General features: G+C 42.6%; 1 protein-coding gene across 2 annotated transcripts in view; it reads left to right on the top strand.

The window, feature by feature from the left end:
- Positions 1–16,831, top strand: part of ADAMTS2 (ADAM metallopeptidase with thrombospondin type 1 motif 2) — a 204,244-nt gene that overhangs the window by 175,410 nt on the left and 12,003 nt on the right. For both annotated transcript variants that reach the window (XM_081900570.1, XM_081900571.1), the window contains exons 11-18: positions 4,529–4,674; positions 5,416–5,591; positions 6,311–6,444; positions 7,356–7,479; positions 8,174–8,254; positions 12,856–13,019; positions 14,080–14,236; positions 15,786–15,918. In XM_081900570.1, the coding sequence (XP_081756696.1) occupies positions 4,529–4,674; positions 5,416–5,591; positions 6,311–6,444; positions 7,356–7,479; positions 8,174–8,254; positions 12,856–13,019; positions 14,080–14,236; positions 15,786–15,918 (1,115 nt within the window). The remainder of the gene's footprint in view (positions 1–4,528; positions 4,675–5,415; positions 5,592–6,310; positions 6,445–7,355; positions 7,480–8,173; positions 8,255–12,855; positions 13,020–14,079; positions 14,237–15,785; positions 15,919–16,831) is intronic.

Genomic DNA, 16,831 nt, shown 5'->3' with positions numbered 1-16,831 from the left:
TATCCATTGGGACTAGTATGGTGGAAGCCAGAGAGGCCAAGAGTAGGCCAACAGAGCCAAGGACAGGCAGAGCCAAGTAATTCTAGTTTTGTACTTAGCCTCTTTCTTGCTCAGTTCTACAAAGGCAGCACTGAGACTGAGGAGGAGGAAGGTGACAGCCACTGCCAGCTCCTGGACGTTGTAAGTAAGAAGGCAAGCAAGTTGGTAGACTGTGGTTGATGTGGTGAAGTGGTGCCCACTTCTCCTTAATGGACCAGCCTCCACAGAAATGCACTGAATTGACAGTCACATGCCTCAGACTTGGGACCATTTCACACATTAGGCCTGGGTTTACCACCATGTCTGTACTCGATAGGGAGCTGTAGCAAAGCGTATGGTAAGTGTGTTTTCAAACACATATTTGTCACATTCATATGTTACATTTTGGGTGTAGATTTAGGTATGCGCCTAAAGTGGAATGTATGAAGAGGAGGAAAAAAGTTGCCAGAAATAGCCTGCCTGAAGGGACATAGGAAGCAGCTCCTCCACATACTAGTTCTGGTTGTGATCCTAGGATTCCACATAGTATTACAATGGGACCTAAATACAACTATCATTAAACCTGGATCTAACTCTAGGAGCCAGTGGGCAGGAAGACTCTGGAGAAGCTGATTCCATTTCCAAGAGCTCTCAAACATGGCGCTGTCGTCTCCAGAGTCTTCCTGCCCATTAGTTTCCTACCATTTCTTCCCTGCACCCAGTCACTTTGGCGATGGAGGAAGGCTGAGCCCTCCTTGCTGCTCTGAAATAAGCTCAGGGTTTCTGAGAGTAATTAATTTCAGGAACAGAGCACCCTTTGGGGGCATCATCTGTGAAGCCAGTTCCCTCCTTCCAGGTGATTGTTTTTGAGGCAAAGTGGGGACTTGGCCTTTGTTCTTTCCCTTTGACACAGCCATTTTGGGAAGGGATTAGGCTCAGAGAAAATGTATCCTGAACTAAATCCAGGTTCCCCTCCAACAACTGATTCATTGCAGAAAAGAGGACCAGGGCCCTGAGGCAAAGTAATAAAATTATTCTTCCCCGCCCCATCCCATTGCATTTCTTTGTGGGTTCCCACAAGTCCTTTTGGGATTTTTTTTCATAATAGCTAGGGAATTAAATAAAAAGATACTGCAAAGGAAATTAACCAAGAAAAAAAAATGTTCTCCAGAGTCAATCAGTCCAGTCCAGATGATTTCCCACTGAGAAAGCTGACCTCAGCTTCTCCCAGACAGGAGTCAGATGGATAAATATGTGCTGTGTTAGTCACCACAGAGACAGAGAATCTTGGACTCTCCAAGAGAATTAATTTGCACTGGCTGCCACAGCCTTTTCTGTTGCTACAGCCTTCACTGGCAACCATTCTTTAGCAGATTAACAGATGCAATGGGGTTATCCAGTCCTGTCAGTGCATAAGTATGTTGTGGATGTACAGAGGTCACATTCACACCATACATTTAAAACACTATGAAGTAATGGCTGCCCCCCCAAAAAAAAGAATTATGGGAGCTGTAGTTTGTTAAGGGCACTAAGAGTTATTGTTGTTGTTGCTTAGTCGTGTCCGACTCTTCGTGACCCCATGGACCAGAGCACGCCAGGCACTCCTGTCTTCCACTGCCTCCCGCAGTTTGGTCAGACTCATGTTCATAGCTTCGAGAACACTGTCCAACCATCTCGTCCTCTGCCGCTCCCTTCTCCTTGTGCCCTCCATCTTTCCCAACATCAGGGTCTTTTCCAGGGAGTCTTCTCTTCTCATGAGGTGGCCAAAGTATTGGAGTCTCAGCTTCACGATCTGTCCTTCCAGTGAGCACTCAGGGTTGATTTCCTTCAGTATGGATAGGTTTGATCTTCTTGCAGTCCATGGGACTCTCAAGAGTCTCCTCCAGCACCATAATTCAAAAGCATCAATTCTTCGGCGATCAGCCTTCTTTATGGTCCAGCTCTCACTTCCATACATCACTACTTGGAAAACCATAGCTTTAACTATACAGAGTTATTAGGAGACCCTTAATCGTCTCACAGAGCTACAGTTCGCATAGTTCCTTGTGAAGAGGGCTTGGTTGTTAAACCACTCTACAAACTGAAGCTCTGGGAGAGGAATAGACAACTCTCAGCACCCTTAACAAACTACAACTCCCAGAATTCTATCTGTACTACCGGTACTTCTTGCATTTCATTTCCCTCTGCTTAGAACTCTTTCCCTCACATCCGCTGCCACAGCCCCTGTCACAACATTTAATACTGCAGCCAGCAGTATCTGGTGCCCAGTGGAACTGGAGGAGCAGAAGATAGGGAGACCCAACAGTAGGCAGAACCCAAACCAATGACGGGTAGAGCCAGAACCAGTGACAAGCAGAGCCGCTTCCTAATTGGTTGTAAGTAAGAAGACAGACTGAAGTGGGCGGGGCATTCTCCACTGCCTGTAACTCAATAAAACACTTCAAACATATGATGAACTGGACTCAAGTCCATGAAAGTTTACGCCATAATAAAATGTGCTAGTTTTTAAGGTGCCACAAGATTTTTCCATTTTTAAAAAATAGTTCCTTACTGCAAAAGATCTGCAAAAGAAAAGGAACTATGAGACTAGTAATTTAAGTAATGATGATGATGATGATGATGATGATGGAATCACTGTGTCTGCTTACTGCGTCTCTTATAATGGTCAGCCACTAAGAACCAAATTTGTTTCTATCAGCATATGCCCTCCCCATGGTTCTCCTCCTTATTTCAAATCCTGGGTTGCTCCTTCCATCGACTCCCATGACTGGATACTTCTGGAACTGGTTGATTGTTGGAATTTCTCTCATTGCCACTGGCAATCTCCGTTCCGGTTCACAAGAAAATCGAGGGAGGAAACAGTATGCATGAAACATTCCCGCTAGATGTTTCTTCATCTTTCAAGTTGTGGGGGTGACCAAAAGAAGTTATCTCATTTCTGGAAATAATGTTGTGTGAATTGGCAATGGATCTTGTGTGAACATCTCCTGGGAGACCAAATATTAGTATTTTAAAAAACGATTCCAACGTGAGATACAGCTTTCACTTAATTATATTTTGACCTGGAATATCTTACTGGCACACTGAAGAGCCACTCTGAACACCCTGTGCCTCCTTTACTTTTTTTTTTATCGATTACTGATCCCCCATGTCACAGACAGTTTTTTCATTGTCACAGTTCTACCAACTGTAGCCTTTCTCTCCCTTTACGGGTTAATATTTGGCAGCATTCCCACTATTTCTCTGTTACACTAGTCACCATTTTATGCTTAAGGGAGATTTTACTTTATAAACCCTTCTCCTTTGTTTTTGTTGGCAGTGGGTGTTTAGCCATATGCTTTGCATACAGTGCCTGCCAAATGCCTAGATCTGAAGGCTGGTTAAGCTGAATAACATTTGTTGTGGAGTTCATTACTAGGAAGAGCAAGTGAATGATTGCACTTGTTGCTCTGGCCATCTGTCTGTTGTGCGCATGCCCAGCTCCCCATGCTGACAGGAACCATTAAGACCCATGAACTGGAATTGTTTATTATTATTATTATTATTATTATTATTATTATTATTATTAAATGCAATATTCACAAACACAAAGCCTAAGTTTTACTTCTTGAAATATTGGCATGAATTAAATTAAAATCCAAATACGTTTTGGTAATATTATTGCTTCAGCTGGAACATAACAAGAGCCCTGCTGGGTCAGGCCAATGGCCCATTGAAGCCAATATCTTGTTCTCACAGTGGCCAGTCAGGTGCCTATTGGAACTCAGTGAGGGGGACCTGAGGGCTACAGCACTTTCCCTACTTGTGGTTTCCTGTGCCACTGACATTCAGGGACGTACTGTGCCTGATAGTGGGGGTAGAAGAAGCTGACGTAACATTGGTGTAAGGGATTCACCAGAAATCTAGTATCTGGTATTGCTTTTCATCATCTCAAATATAATGGGACAGATTGATACTATCCCACCAATCTAGCCCATTGTGTGGATTGTAGGATGAACTCACCTGCCCCCCCTTTCTGACATATCTGCCCTTCCTGCTGTGTCCCCACACAGGGGAAGCAACATGGCCAGGCATGTATGCCCAAACTTGCACCTAGGCTGTATTGAAACTTGCAATCTCTCTGTGGATATGAGAGGACATCAAAGGAAGGACAGTTAGGTCATGTATTTGGGGAAAGCAGGTGTGTTCTCCATTCCACGGGCCAGTTTGGGCAAGAAGAATCATCCAATCTGTTCCAATATTTTTCAGTTGAAACTGTTTACATGTATAGCTGAGTGGTTGTTTTGCCCAGTGAGTTACATGCATGTGTGAGAAACCTATCATTTATTCTAGGCAGGTAAAGAATCATCTATTCTAAAGCTGTGAATGAGGATATTGCATCATATTCCAGTGTTCGCAATAGTATGTAGACTGAGGAGCTTTCAGTCTGTGTCCAAAAACTAAGACAACTTTGCTGTGCAATGTGACTCATTGTGAAAATATGCATCCACGTATGCTTTTCTCTTTTTAGCATTGTTTTAAAGGTCACTGTATCTGGTTAACTCCAGATATCTTGAAGCAAGATGGAAACTGGGGGGCATGGAGTAAATTTGGTTCCTGTTCTCGAACCTGTGGAACGGGAGTGAAATTCAGAACACGGCAATGCGACAACCCACAGTAAGTTGGACCTAAGCAAGCTGACGACCAGGAGCGAGTGGCATGGGGTGGGGATGGCTACCCATGTCATTGCTCTCCCAACAGCAACACCTGTGGCCTTTAGCAGAATGGGCAGAGGTGAGGTGTGGGCTGTGCAGCCACACTGGGGAGTCAAGCGCAGTAAGTGGCAGCAATTCTGTTGTTGGGACCACGGCGGTGCAGAACTGCCCTACCTATGTGCATGCAGGATTAGGTACTTGCGGGACTGAAGCCATTAAGTGAAAGCTTTTCCTGGTATTTGGTCATACTACCAAGGAGAGAGAAGAGAAGAGAAGAGAAGAGATTAAGGGTGGCATTTAACTATCCAGCACCAGCAGCAGAAGCACATGTGCATTGTGTAAGCGGAAGCTTACACAATAGAAGCCCCATTGTGCAAATGGAAGTCTTTCAATGCATGTGCAGATGGAACAACTGGAAGAGTGTGATGCTGAATTCCACCCTAAGTATTTTTTTTTACTGCTACTGAAATCTGTGGGACCAGATATATATAGGTCCCATTGATTTCAACACTGTTGTGATTCAAGATCTCCACATGTAGCTTGCTTTTGTAGAGTTGTCTCTGTTAATTTCAGTGGAAGGAGCCAATCTACTCCTGCAGTTGATCTCTCAGGCTCCAAATATGAATTCATTAGTAATAAGATAATTTTATAAGTGTCACTGACGTGATATTATTTATTAATCTGGTTTTGTTCTTATTCCTAGCCCAGCTAATGGAGGTCGTACATGTTTTGGACCAAGCTATGAGTTCCAGCTTTGCAGCACAAACGATTGTCCTAAAGATAATGAAGATTTCAGAGAGGAGCAGTGCAAACAGTGGGATCCTTATTTTGAATATCAGAACAAGAAGCACCATTGGCTTGCATATGAGCATAGTGATGGTTAGTACACCACTTCTTCTTCTTCTCCTCCTTCTCCTCCTCTTCCTCCTCCTCCTCCTTCTTCGTGTTATTGCTTTGTTAATGGCCTTGGTTCCAGTCTGCCATATTTGAAGACTGTAATTTCCAGTGTATAGAAAATATTACCACCCATTGGTTATTCTGCCAAAAGTCTCAGCTGCATTTGGAGAGGGTGGGTACGTCGTCAGCTCCTGTGTTCATACATTACTTGGCACCTACTTTGAATTTTGTGCATAAAGTATGCATAAGCATACACTACTGCAATGGCACGTCAAAAAAGTGGATATAAATTTGCTTTAGTGGGTTGCCAAATTGATCAGGTACTCTATAAACAGCCATACACATATTTATGATCTTGAGTGTGGTCTAAGGTTACCAGATTTTTTTTCAATTAATCCGGGGACACTTTTCAACTTCCCGCTAAATAGATGGATTTTGTCAGGGGACTGATTTGTAAATCTGGGGACTGTCCCCGGGAAACAGGGATGTCTGGTAACCTTGGTGTGGTCCACTTCTGCTGAACTTAGTGGGAACCCTTCTACATGGATCTAAATTCTACTGCTAGTGGGTTGATTGGAATCTTTGGAAATCTGCACATTTTTATTCGTAGATCATTATTTTATCTGAATTGCCTTCTGCAGTCTGATCAGATAAGAACCATCAGTTGAAGAGATAAATCACAGGACTCTTTTCCCTTGTAGCCAAAGAAAGGTGCCATCTCTACTGTGAGTCCAAGGAAACTAATGATGTTGTGTATATGAAAAGACTGGTGCATGATGGAACAAGGTGCTCATATAAGGATCCTCATAGTATCTGTGTGCGAGGGGAGTGCCTGGTAAGTGGTGGCATTAATTCCTTTTTCCAGTTTCTTATTTGCAAGAATGAGTATAATATTAATATTTCAATGGGACACTTTTCTCCATGACGCATCTACAAATAAGTAGTCATTTTAAGTGTAATCACTGAAGTTTACTAAAAATCAATCATGCCATGCGTCATTGTTTTACTAGAGTCTCTGAAAAGTTACCTGCCTAAGAAGGATGGAGTTGGGTTTGGAATTGGGCTGATAACCGTTCAGCCATGCCTAGTACCTTTGCAAACTGAATTCAGTATCTAATTAGAGAAGGCTCTTGAGCATACAACTAACTTGATTTCTTTTCAGGAAAACACAGTGGTTGCAAGCCACAGTCACATGTGCATGAGAATGTCACACATATGCAAGATTTTATTAGCTTCTCTGTCCATCTACTAGACCTCTAAATGGCTTCTTAATCTCCTCTTAGCTATTGGAAAAGAAACACCAAAACATTCTGTTGTCTGTTGCCTGGAGGTCTTTGTACTGGGGCTCTTCGCCATAGTGTATGACTAGAGGCCGCATTCATTTCTGGAGTGCCATTTCTTCATGTGGAGAAATGTGTACTGTTGTCTTCAGTGTTATTTTCTGAGCATGAATTGCCAAATATTTATGTGAATTGGATTAAATGCCTGCAATATGCTCAAATCCTGAATAGCAACATGTACTTGAAATCCTTTGATAATGAATTAATATCAGAGTTCAGTTAAGCAAGCAGTTAGAAACCAATTTATCAAGGTGAAATGTCATTATAAAAACTCATGTGGATATCAACATGCCCTTTTAGGAAGAGACAAATGTGCTGTTTATTATATCTTTGTCTGGTGAAAAGAAAACCTGGAGGAAAATGCAGGCTCTTACAAGCAGGAGTAATTGCTTTTCATTCTTTGCAGAAAGTTGGCTGTGACAAGGTAATTGGCTCGTCAAAGCAAGAGGACAAGTGTGGCGTGTGTGGTGGAGACAACACCCATTGCAAAGTGGTGAAAGGCACATTCTCCAGGGCACCAAAGAAGCAAGGTCAGTCCATTTTCAGTATAGTGCTCCTGCCCCAGAGAAGCATGCAGGAAGATTTCAGAAGGACATAGTAACTTTGTTTTTAACATCTCTTTTCTGGTGCTGCATCAAGTCTTGTATTTGAACAGCTTCTGGTGCAGAACAGCAGAAGTACTTTCCTGGAAGTACTATGGGCTACACCAATAGGGCCTATTTGTGCACTTAGAAAGGCTCGGTGGATTGAGGGCTTATAGTTAAATCCCAGATATGTCTACTCAGTTGGCCTTACTTCCAGGTAAGTAGAGGTGGGGTTGTTCTTCCTTCTTGGTCTAAACACCTTCTATGGGGCCACATTTGTGCATGTCTGTATTCACTTTTTGTACAGCCTTTCTAGACTTTGACCTGCTTGGCTTTCATGTGAGCTAATGGGCAATTTAAACATTGTTTGTTTATTTAAATGAATTTAAATGCATTTGTTTTTCTTCAGATATATACATATGATTTCATTTTTGAGGAAATCATCTACAAAGAGGTTTTTGATACTTTAGAATACTAATCCATGTCATAAAATCTCATAAAACACATAGTCAACAACAGGGGTACCAGCTGGAGTGGAGCCTAAGGGACCTTGCCCCCCAAAGGATGGCTCCTCAATCTTGTCCTCTTTTCCTTTCTCTGTAATAACAACAACCTGCACTGGTTTAATGTGCCCCTACAGGTTACATCAAGATGTTTGAAATCCCAGCAGGTGCGCGGCACTTGCTAATACAAGAATCGGATGCCTCCATTCATAATCTTGGTGAGTATTACATTACAGTGGTACCTTGGGTTACATACGCTTCAGGTTACATACGCTTCAGGTTACAAATCCAAACAAATTACAAGTTACAAGGTTACAAATTCAGGATATCAAATCCAAACTACTACTATTACTACTACTACTTACAGACTCTGCTAACCCAGAAATAGTGCTTCAGGTTAAGAACTCGTGCTCCGGCAGGGTGGCAGCAGCGGGAGGCCCCATTAGCTAAAGTGGTACTTCAGGTTAAGAACAGTTTCAGGTTAAGTACGGACCTCCGGAACGAATTAAGTACTTAACCCGTGGTACCACTGTATCAGCATTGTTCTCTCACCATCTTTTTCTGTACATTTTCTTTTACTGACAATGTGAAAATATCTTTTGTCTGTTTAAAAAATAAAATCAATCAAGAGAAGAATTTCTCCTTGTGAGAAAACTAATATTATGACAATGAAATTGCTGCATACCACCCCAATCTCCAAGTGGTTTGAGATTCCAGAGGTTGCAGGCAGTTACCCAGGGTTTGGTTTCCTTGGAATGAGGGACAGTGGAGACTGTGGTGTCTTTAGGATATATGGTTTATTTACACATATATACAGACATATTGTCACCCCCCTCAGTGATGACCCCCAGGGTGACCCACACCCCCTTCCTCCGCCACTGCATGCAGTTTCCATATTTATCTGTTACAGGGAATGTGCTTCCTAGTCAATGGGCTCACTGGTTCTGCTTTTGCATATGCCTTTATAGCATCCTGGTGCATTCAGTTTCAGATTCAGAGCCATCCATCGCAAGGATGCTCAATCAATCACGAAGCTTAAACAGTAATTGAAATCCTCTCCTTCCAATTCAGCGGATCAATAATAGACAATGTCTTGCAGAATGTTATTAATTAGAAGTGGATTCACAACCAATAGCTTTGTAACTGCCATGAATCACTCCCCCACCCCACCCCCAGTTTTACTTTAGGAAATGCTTCCCCTGCACTGATGTTCTGTGGAGCCTCATGGGACTCATAGCATTCTTTGTACCAACTTATTCCTTATGCTCGGCAAACTGTTTCTGATGAGGCACGGGCAATATATAAACCTCCGGCTTTTAAAGCCTGGTATCGACCCTGACAGCACTTTAGGAAGGGATCGCAAGAGACACAAGGGTCGGTCCCCCACCCCCCAGAGCAACAGAGAAGGCAAGGCAACAAGTGTATGAAACTGCCACATTTGGAATTATTATTTTGACAGTCAAAGTAGGAAGAAAGATGAAAGAGGACTTAATTATTTTTAGAGATTGGCCAGGAAATTTGGCTGTAGCAAGGTTCAGTAGCAAAGGCTGCAGCAACATTTGAAGTGCAGAAAAGAGATAGAGTGAGATGGTAGACCCCTCAAGTTCAAAGGGGCCTCATCTAATCCAGTCATCTTCACAGAGGAATGATTTGCTGTACTTAACATCTCAGCCAGATGATTCAGCTGAAGCGATTTCCTTAGGTAATTGATTCCATTTGCTAAGTTCTTTCTGAAGATTAATAAAACTCAGAGGCAGCATACGCAGTTTCAGCCTGCACACATGTAACCCATTTGCAGTCTGCTAGCCATGTAGAGCTTATAACCAGGAAGTCATTAACCTCCTGTTTCTGCCATCTACCTGGGGAAGCTAAAACAGGTAGCTGTCAAACACCTCTCAGGCCAGAAGTTACCTTCTTGCAACGTTAAGCCATTGATCCAAATTCAAGCACAGGGATATATCCTTAAATGGTGTGCACTGCTCCCTCTTTTGAAGTCAGTAGGGAAGCCCACCCAGGCACAAACTGAGCATCTGAAAGCACATGGCGCTGTGGAACAGAAACATTTACCTAGAATAGCATGTGTTGGCGTGTCTTGCTGATTCAGTTTCAGTTTCCCATCCAGTATAAGGCCTTCTCAGTGATGGTGTTGGGTAGTCCTCAGTTTGAACTTGTGCATTTGTTTGTTTGTTTCCTATGCGTGAATTTTTCAGGTTGCAATCTTATATAGATTTACCGCTATGGGACTTAGTTCTGAGTAGATACATGTAGAATTTCACTGTGAATTTTTTTTATGAGGGATCAAATGAATTATACATAGGACTAAGCTCCATTCAGGTATGTAGCTGAAATAGTTACAAGCACCAGCAGAAAAGAAATGGAAGCATTGAGGAAGCAGTGGGTGTGGAAAGAGGTGTAGAGGAGGGATGATGGATCTAGCCCCCAAAAGGCAGCGAAACATCCAGGTGGAGAGGTTTGGAGCCCAGTTTCTCTCAACTCATTTGATTATCCCCGTGTTGGTTAAACCTGAATTTATAGAAGGGAAACATCAAGATTGGTGTTATTCAAGGATAACATTGTGTGCACTACACAAATTAAATGGGAATGGCAACAGCCATAACACACAGTGAACTCTGGTGTAGACAAGCTCTGAGTGTAATAAATTATTAGTCAAACTCAGAGTAGACCCACAGAAATAATAATAATAATAATAATAATAATAATAATAATAATACTAATACTATCTACTTTGAGAATGACTAACATGGTATATTTCTCAGTAAAGAGATGGTGCCCCTGAGCAGGTGCAGAGTGAATTTTCTAAACCACTTTCTAATTATAGAGAGACCCCCCCACACCAGCAAAGAACAGGTGGGTTTGTTTCCAAACACACTAAAGCCCCAATATGTGTGTGTATTATATAGTGAAAAGAAATCAATCACTGCACATACCCTCTGGCATTCTTATCTTGTTACTTCAGGCATGAAGAAAACAAGATTCTAGGGCAGGGATCCACAGGGACAGGGAGAGGAGACTTGTAATGCAACAGGCAGGGCAATGCTAACAGAAATTCAGCTGCTTGGTCTGGAAACATAATGCATGATTTGCTCTGTCTTTCGTCTCAGAGCTGATGTAAGACACACCATTGAAGAAGATAAAAAAGACCAGGTAGCTGAAAAGATACTGGGGATGAAGAGGCAGGACGAGTATTTGTTTTGGTCTGTTAGAACAGAATTCACAAAGTAAAATAATGCACAATAGACACCAGTTGTTCCTTGTGAATGTATTTCTTCACAGCTCTGTTATCAGATAGGTCCAGCTGGTTCTCCGATTCCAGGTCTGCAATGCAAAATCAAATGAATGGCATAACATAGGCTCAGCTCCAAACGATTTATCAACTCTTAGATAAAATAGCTGACTGCACTGAGGGCTTCCCTCCAAGGGAGAGGGCTGTGACAGGGTGCGAGAGTCAGCAGTGTCTGTTGCCTGATGACAGAGTCACTCCCTGTGACTCTGCAATGCCAACATATTTTCCTTCAAATGTTGGGGAGGCGGCGTCTCCATCTCTGCACACCATACAGAACAGCAGCAGTAGCAGCTCCTTGTGGTGAACTTTGCCGAGACTCAGATCCTTATGAGGAGAGGGCGAACTAGGCTGTATGCCTGATACCCTTCTAATTTCTGGATTCAGCAAGGATTGAATTTCTGGCTCTGGGGCTCGTAGTTAGAAAGATAAAGTCCAAATTTGAGAGTAATTATTATTATTATTATTTTATTTATTTAATTCCTATACCGTCCTATACCTGAAGGTCTATGCAAGCTAGAAGCTGGCAGGTTGCAGGTTGGGCTAAGGTTACCAGATTTTTTTCAATGAATCCGGGGACACTTTTCAACTTCAATGGATTCTGTATGGGGACTGATTTGTAAATCAGGACACTGTCCCCGGGAAACAGGGACATCTGGTAACCTTAGGTTGGGCATCTGGGAGACAGAGCTATGCCTGTTTTTTGTTGCAATCCAAGGCTGTGACTATAGGGGAAGCAAGACCCTCTTGGGGTGATAATGCTCTGAACCCCTCCATCGTAGGTGCAGGTTGTATATATGTGTAAATAAGCCATATATCATAAAGACACCACCTTCCAAAGGAAACACATATCCTGGGTAAGTGCCCAGCACCCCAGAATCTTGCACTGCTTGGAGTTTGGGGTGGCATGCAAGAGTACAATCTCTACATTTTCCTTCTGGTCAGGCAAGATAGCACCACCTACAGATGGAACGGTGGACAGGGCTTGCCTTGCAGGCAACTTGGGCCCCTGGATACCTAAAGGAAGGTTAGCTCCATATCAACCAACAGATGCTGAGATCACCTGACAGTGTTATTTCTTGGATCCACCCATTATCCAAGATAAGGTGGGTGGTCATCAGAGAGAGGGCATTTTTGGTTGCGGAGTCCTCTCCCTAAAGAGGCCTGCTTGGCACCTGCTCTGTTGTCCTTTTGGCAAAGCACCCCTGCCCCCACCCCCTTTTTAAGGAGTTTTAGATCCTAGTCTGCTGTCTTATTAGGTGTTTTTGTTCTCTTTTGCTTTTATGACACTTGTCCTTTACATTTTTACTTACATTTTTATATAAACGACATTGGGATCGTCTCTTTTTTTTTTTAAGTGAAAGGCAGTATAAAAATTCTCTAAATACATCTAATAAATAAAGCAAGCAGACAGACCTCTTCCTGAAGTCTTCCAGTCTCAGAAAAAGAGGGAGGGCAGAGAAAGAGAGAGTGAATTGAAGCCTCTTGAAGATGTTATATTTGTCCTGTTATTTCTAGCTATCAAGAACCGAGAAACAGGGAAATTTATTTTGAATGAAGAGAACTACGTGCCAGACTCCAAAGTGTTTGTCAACATGGGCGTAGAATGGGAGTATCGGAACGATGAGGATAGGGAAATGGTGCAAACTATGGGCCCCTTACGTAATGGAATCACCGTTCTGGTAAGTAACTTGAAGATGAGAGTGTCTAGATTAGACTGAGTCATAGGTACAGTATTTTATGGATTGCATCTGTTAGGACATCTGTTTTAAGAATCAAGGGCATATTTAATGGTAACAACTTTATATATTGCTACATCTGTGTGTAGGGGTTTCAGATGTAGATGTCCAAAAAAAACAGACAAGCTGACTTACTTGCAAGGGAGAAAGCAGGTAGCAGGGGAAGAACAACACAGCTTCCCAGGCAAATCTACCTAAAGAAAGGCTGGAGAGCCATAAGAGTAAGGCCAGAGTCTGGCTGCTGCCCAGGCAAAACTACTACCCTGGCTGGGAGGATTTATTGAGCATTTTTTGGAGGAAGAGAAGTGGAACTATACTAAGACGTGGAAGTACAATACCTCCTCTTCTTTCTCTACTCCAAGAGGTTTAGCTCATTGCCCTTTTAGTGCCGGAAAACAATCTTTTATTTCCCCAAGCTGTCTTTGATTTGGGTGTGTGTTGTTGTTATTGTATTTACTTTTAAATTGTTTAATTGCACCCACAATAAATAAACAAATTCTCTATAGCTGTGGTAGCCGATGTGGTGCCCTTTGGATGTTGTTGCTGGGCTACAGCTTCCGTCAGGCCAAGGCAGCAAGACCAACGGTATTTGGAATTGTGATCCAACATCTGGAAGGCACCACACATTACCTACCCTGCCTCTACAGTTTTGAGTGTCTCCTCACAAGGAACAGTAGTGGACAGTCTCTTGGTCCTAATCCTGCCCATCCTTGTAGTAAGCCCTAGTTGCAAATTCTGTGAGAAAGGGACACATGAGTGTAGTCTCCAGTTGTCATTAAAAGTTGTATATATCATAAGAATACAGGACCCTGAAGGTCAATCCCACACCTGGACTGGGAGCAAAGTTGCCCTCTATTTCTAAAATGTGTTCTGAAGCTTAATTTTTAAAAAGGGGTGGGGGTGGGACCTGTCCTACTTTTCATGCTTTTAATCTGTTTTCAAAATGCCTCTATGATATTCCAAATGACCTTGCTGAAAAGGTATGCCTTATTTGTCTGACCAGGCAATTCCTCATGGTAACGTCAAGATTACACTGACGTACAAGTACATGATCCATGAAGACTCTTTGAATGTTGACAACAACAATGTTCTGGAAGATTCAGTAACATTTGAGTGGGCTTTGAAAAAGTGGTCACAGTGCTCAAAACCCTGTGGAGGAGGTAAAGAAAGGGTGCTAAACTGATGAATATGCATAGCTTTCTGAGGGTTACTTAGGGGGCAGTCCTATGCACACTTACCTGGAAGAAAGTCCCACTGAACTCAATAGGACTGTTTTCCAGGTTTACATGCATAGGATTGTACTATGTAATTGTGTATGTGTTCAGACATGCAGATGTATATCAACAGCAGAACATATGAAAGACCTTCACTGAAAATCCCCATGTTTGTGGTGATACCTATAATGAATTATCCACCCATTGCAGCCCATTTGATTTCAAATTCACTAATGACAAATTTGTACATGTAAACTAAATCAAAGAGTAAATGTACCTGAACGTCCTCAGTTGTGATTTAATGGGTGGGTAAATGAATGAATAGCATGAAAATGCAGGTCTAGAAACACTCTCTAGACAAGCTATTTATTGCTGCTCATTATTCATAATGTATTGCACATTTAGAAACCAGATAGCAGGTTGAATGCATGAGGACAGCTCCATTCAGTAACTGAGAGAATATAAATGAATGAGTGCTGGCAACATGTTTTAATATATAAGCATTCCAGCAGAGAACGTACATTGAAGCCCATAGAAGATTGAGCCATGGATAACTGCTAGTAGGTTCTGCTACCTGCTTCTGGAAGATGTATGCATCTAGATCAGGACCTGTTCATTCATTTCCTGGCTCCCAGAATTCTATCTGCTGTGCAATTTAGGACCTGCTTCAAGCTCTCTCATTCTACTTTTACCACCTATTAGGTAAGGGGAAGCAGCTGCCTCAGGCAGCAGGATCCACAGGGGCAGCAGATCCGGCCTCCAAGGAATACATTGCCTTTTTCTGAGTGCAATGTGCTCCTTGGAGACTGGATCTACCAGCTCTTCAGCAGTGGTCCCCCTGCTCCCAACATAGCTGCCTCTCAGTGAAAAGGAGACACTGCTGGTCTCCTTCCACCTTGTTCCCAGTGTTGATCTTTATTCCCTACCTTGTTCCTGATGTAGTTCTTCACTCCCCTATTTTCCCCTTGTGAGCCGGGGGTGGGGCAGCATTTTGTGATTTGCCTCAGGTTCCAAAATGTATTGGGCCAGCCCTGACTCTACCCAACTGTAACGTTTTCCCACATGCCAGGTAGTAGGTAGCAAGTACACTGGAAGATCCCACATCTTTGTAAGTGTGGGATCTCTGGCACAGTTCAGACACTTTGTGTCCCCCCCCACTCCCCCCCAAGATTGTGTGTGGGAGCCCTAGAAGCTGCCATTAGGCTTGGGGTTACATGAAATTCTTGTTGTTTGAACTGATGCAGGAAGTGAAAGAGGCCCGTAGAGTTCATAACATTGGTTTGTCCACAGGATTCCAGCCACAAGCCAGGCCTACGAGCAGCTCCCCACATTCCCATGGATGATCTTGTGGGTGGTAAATAATCATCTGAATCAGGCCTCTCTGCAAAACAGAGAAACTTGCATTTTACCCCTAGCTTAATAGGTCTCATAGCAGGTTTCAGGGCATTCTGAGTTGTGTGGAATGCTGAAGATAACAGAAAGTCTCTTTCCTAAGGTCATCAGTTTACAAAATATGGTTGTCGGAGGAAGACTGACCACAAGATGGTTCATCGCAGTTACTGTGAGTCCATCCAGAAACCAAAGCCCATTCGCAGAGTGTGTAATCTCCAGGAATGTTCCCAGCCAATGTAAGCATTTCTTTCTACTGGAATAACTCATCGCTGTTGCATAATAATCAAGAAGTGCCTGGAACTAGCCTCAAATGACCTCTCCACTCCCTTCCTTTGTGGCTGCTTTAGGTTAGAACTGCTTTCTAGCTGTGGTGTGTAGAATATTGCCCAAACAGAGTTATGCAATGATGTAATGTAATTCCCAGAATTTAGCTTGTTGTGGGGAAAAATTCCCTAAAAATTAACGATTCCCCAATTCCAAAGTAGATTTTGATTTGGGGGGGTGGCGGAGGCAGCGGGGGGTAATTTCTGTTTTATGGATTGCACACCCATTATGGGCTGTTATTGCAGAAAATGTCAAAGACTAATCGAAACACCAATAAAACTCGCAGCCTAGCTTTTAAAGATGTGGGTTTGTTGGGGAGTGGGTGGAAAGTAGGTATTCTTGGCTTGCAAAAATAACTGTTTAAGCAATTATTATATTTTCCAATTTCATGCTTTATTCTTGTTACAGGGTTTGGTTTTTTGGGGGGGGAAATATTATTTTTTAATGGTGTGGATTAGGATGGATGAGATACTGTTTGGCCCCATCCACCTAAAGAAATGCATGCCCATATGCAATTTAAGAATGTATAAACAGTATTATGGATCATTATCACTTGTTGGATAGAGAACAATGAACATAATTCCATCACACTCTCAGATGTGCATCCAAGGGCACACCCAACTGAGAATGCAGTAATTCTGCACTTTGTTGCTTTAAATAGGGAGCAGATTCCAATGCGCTTTCACATTTGCATCCCCATTCATGTCTCACGCAGCTAATCATGCCATTATTCTGTTTACGCACAAATAGAGAGGGAGCCTGTTCATCCTTTAGCCATTAGAAAACTGTATAATTATTTTGTGAACATCACAACAAAGGAGTACA

The sequence above is a fragment of the Podarcis melisellensis genome, assembly GCF_964234715.1.
Source record: "Podarcis melisellensis genome assembly, chromosome: 2".
Lineage (NCBI taxonomy): Eukaryota > Metazoa > Chordata > Lepidosauria > Squamata > Lacertidae > Podarcis > Podarcis melisellensis.
The sequence above is the reverse complement of the archived record's forward strand: the minus strand, read 5'-3'. Positions and strand labels throughout refer to the sequence as shown.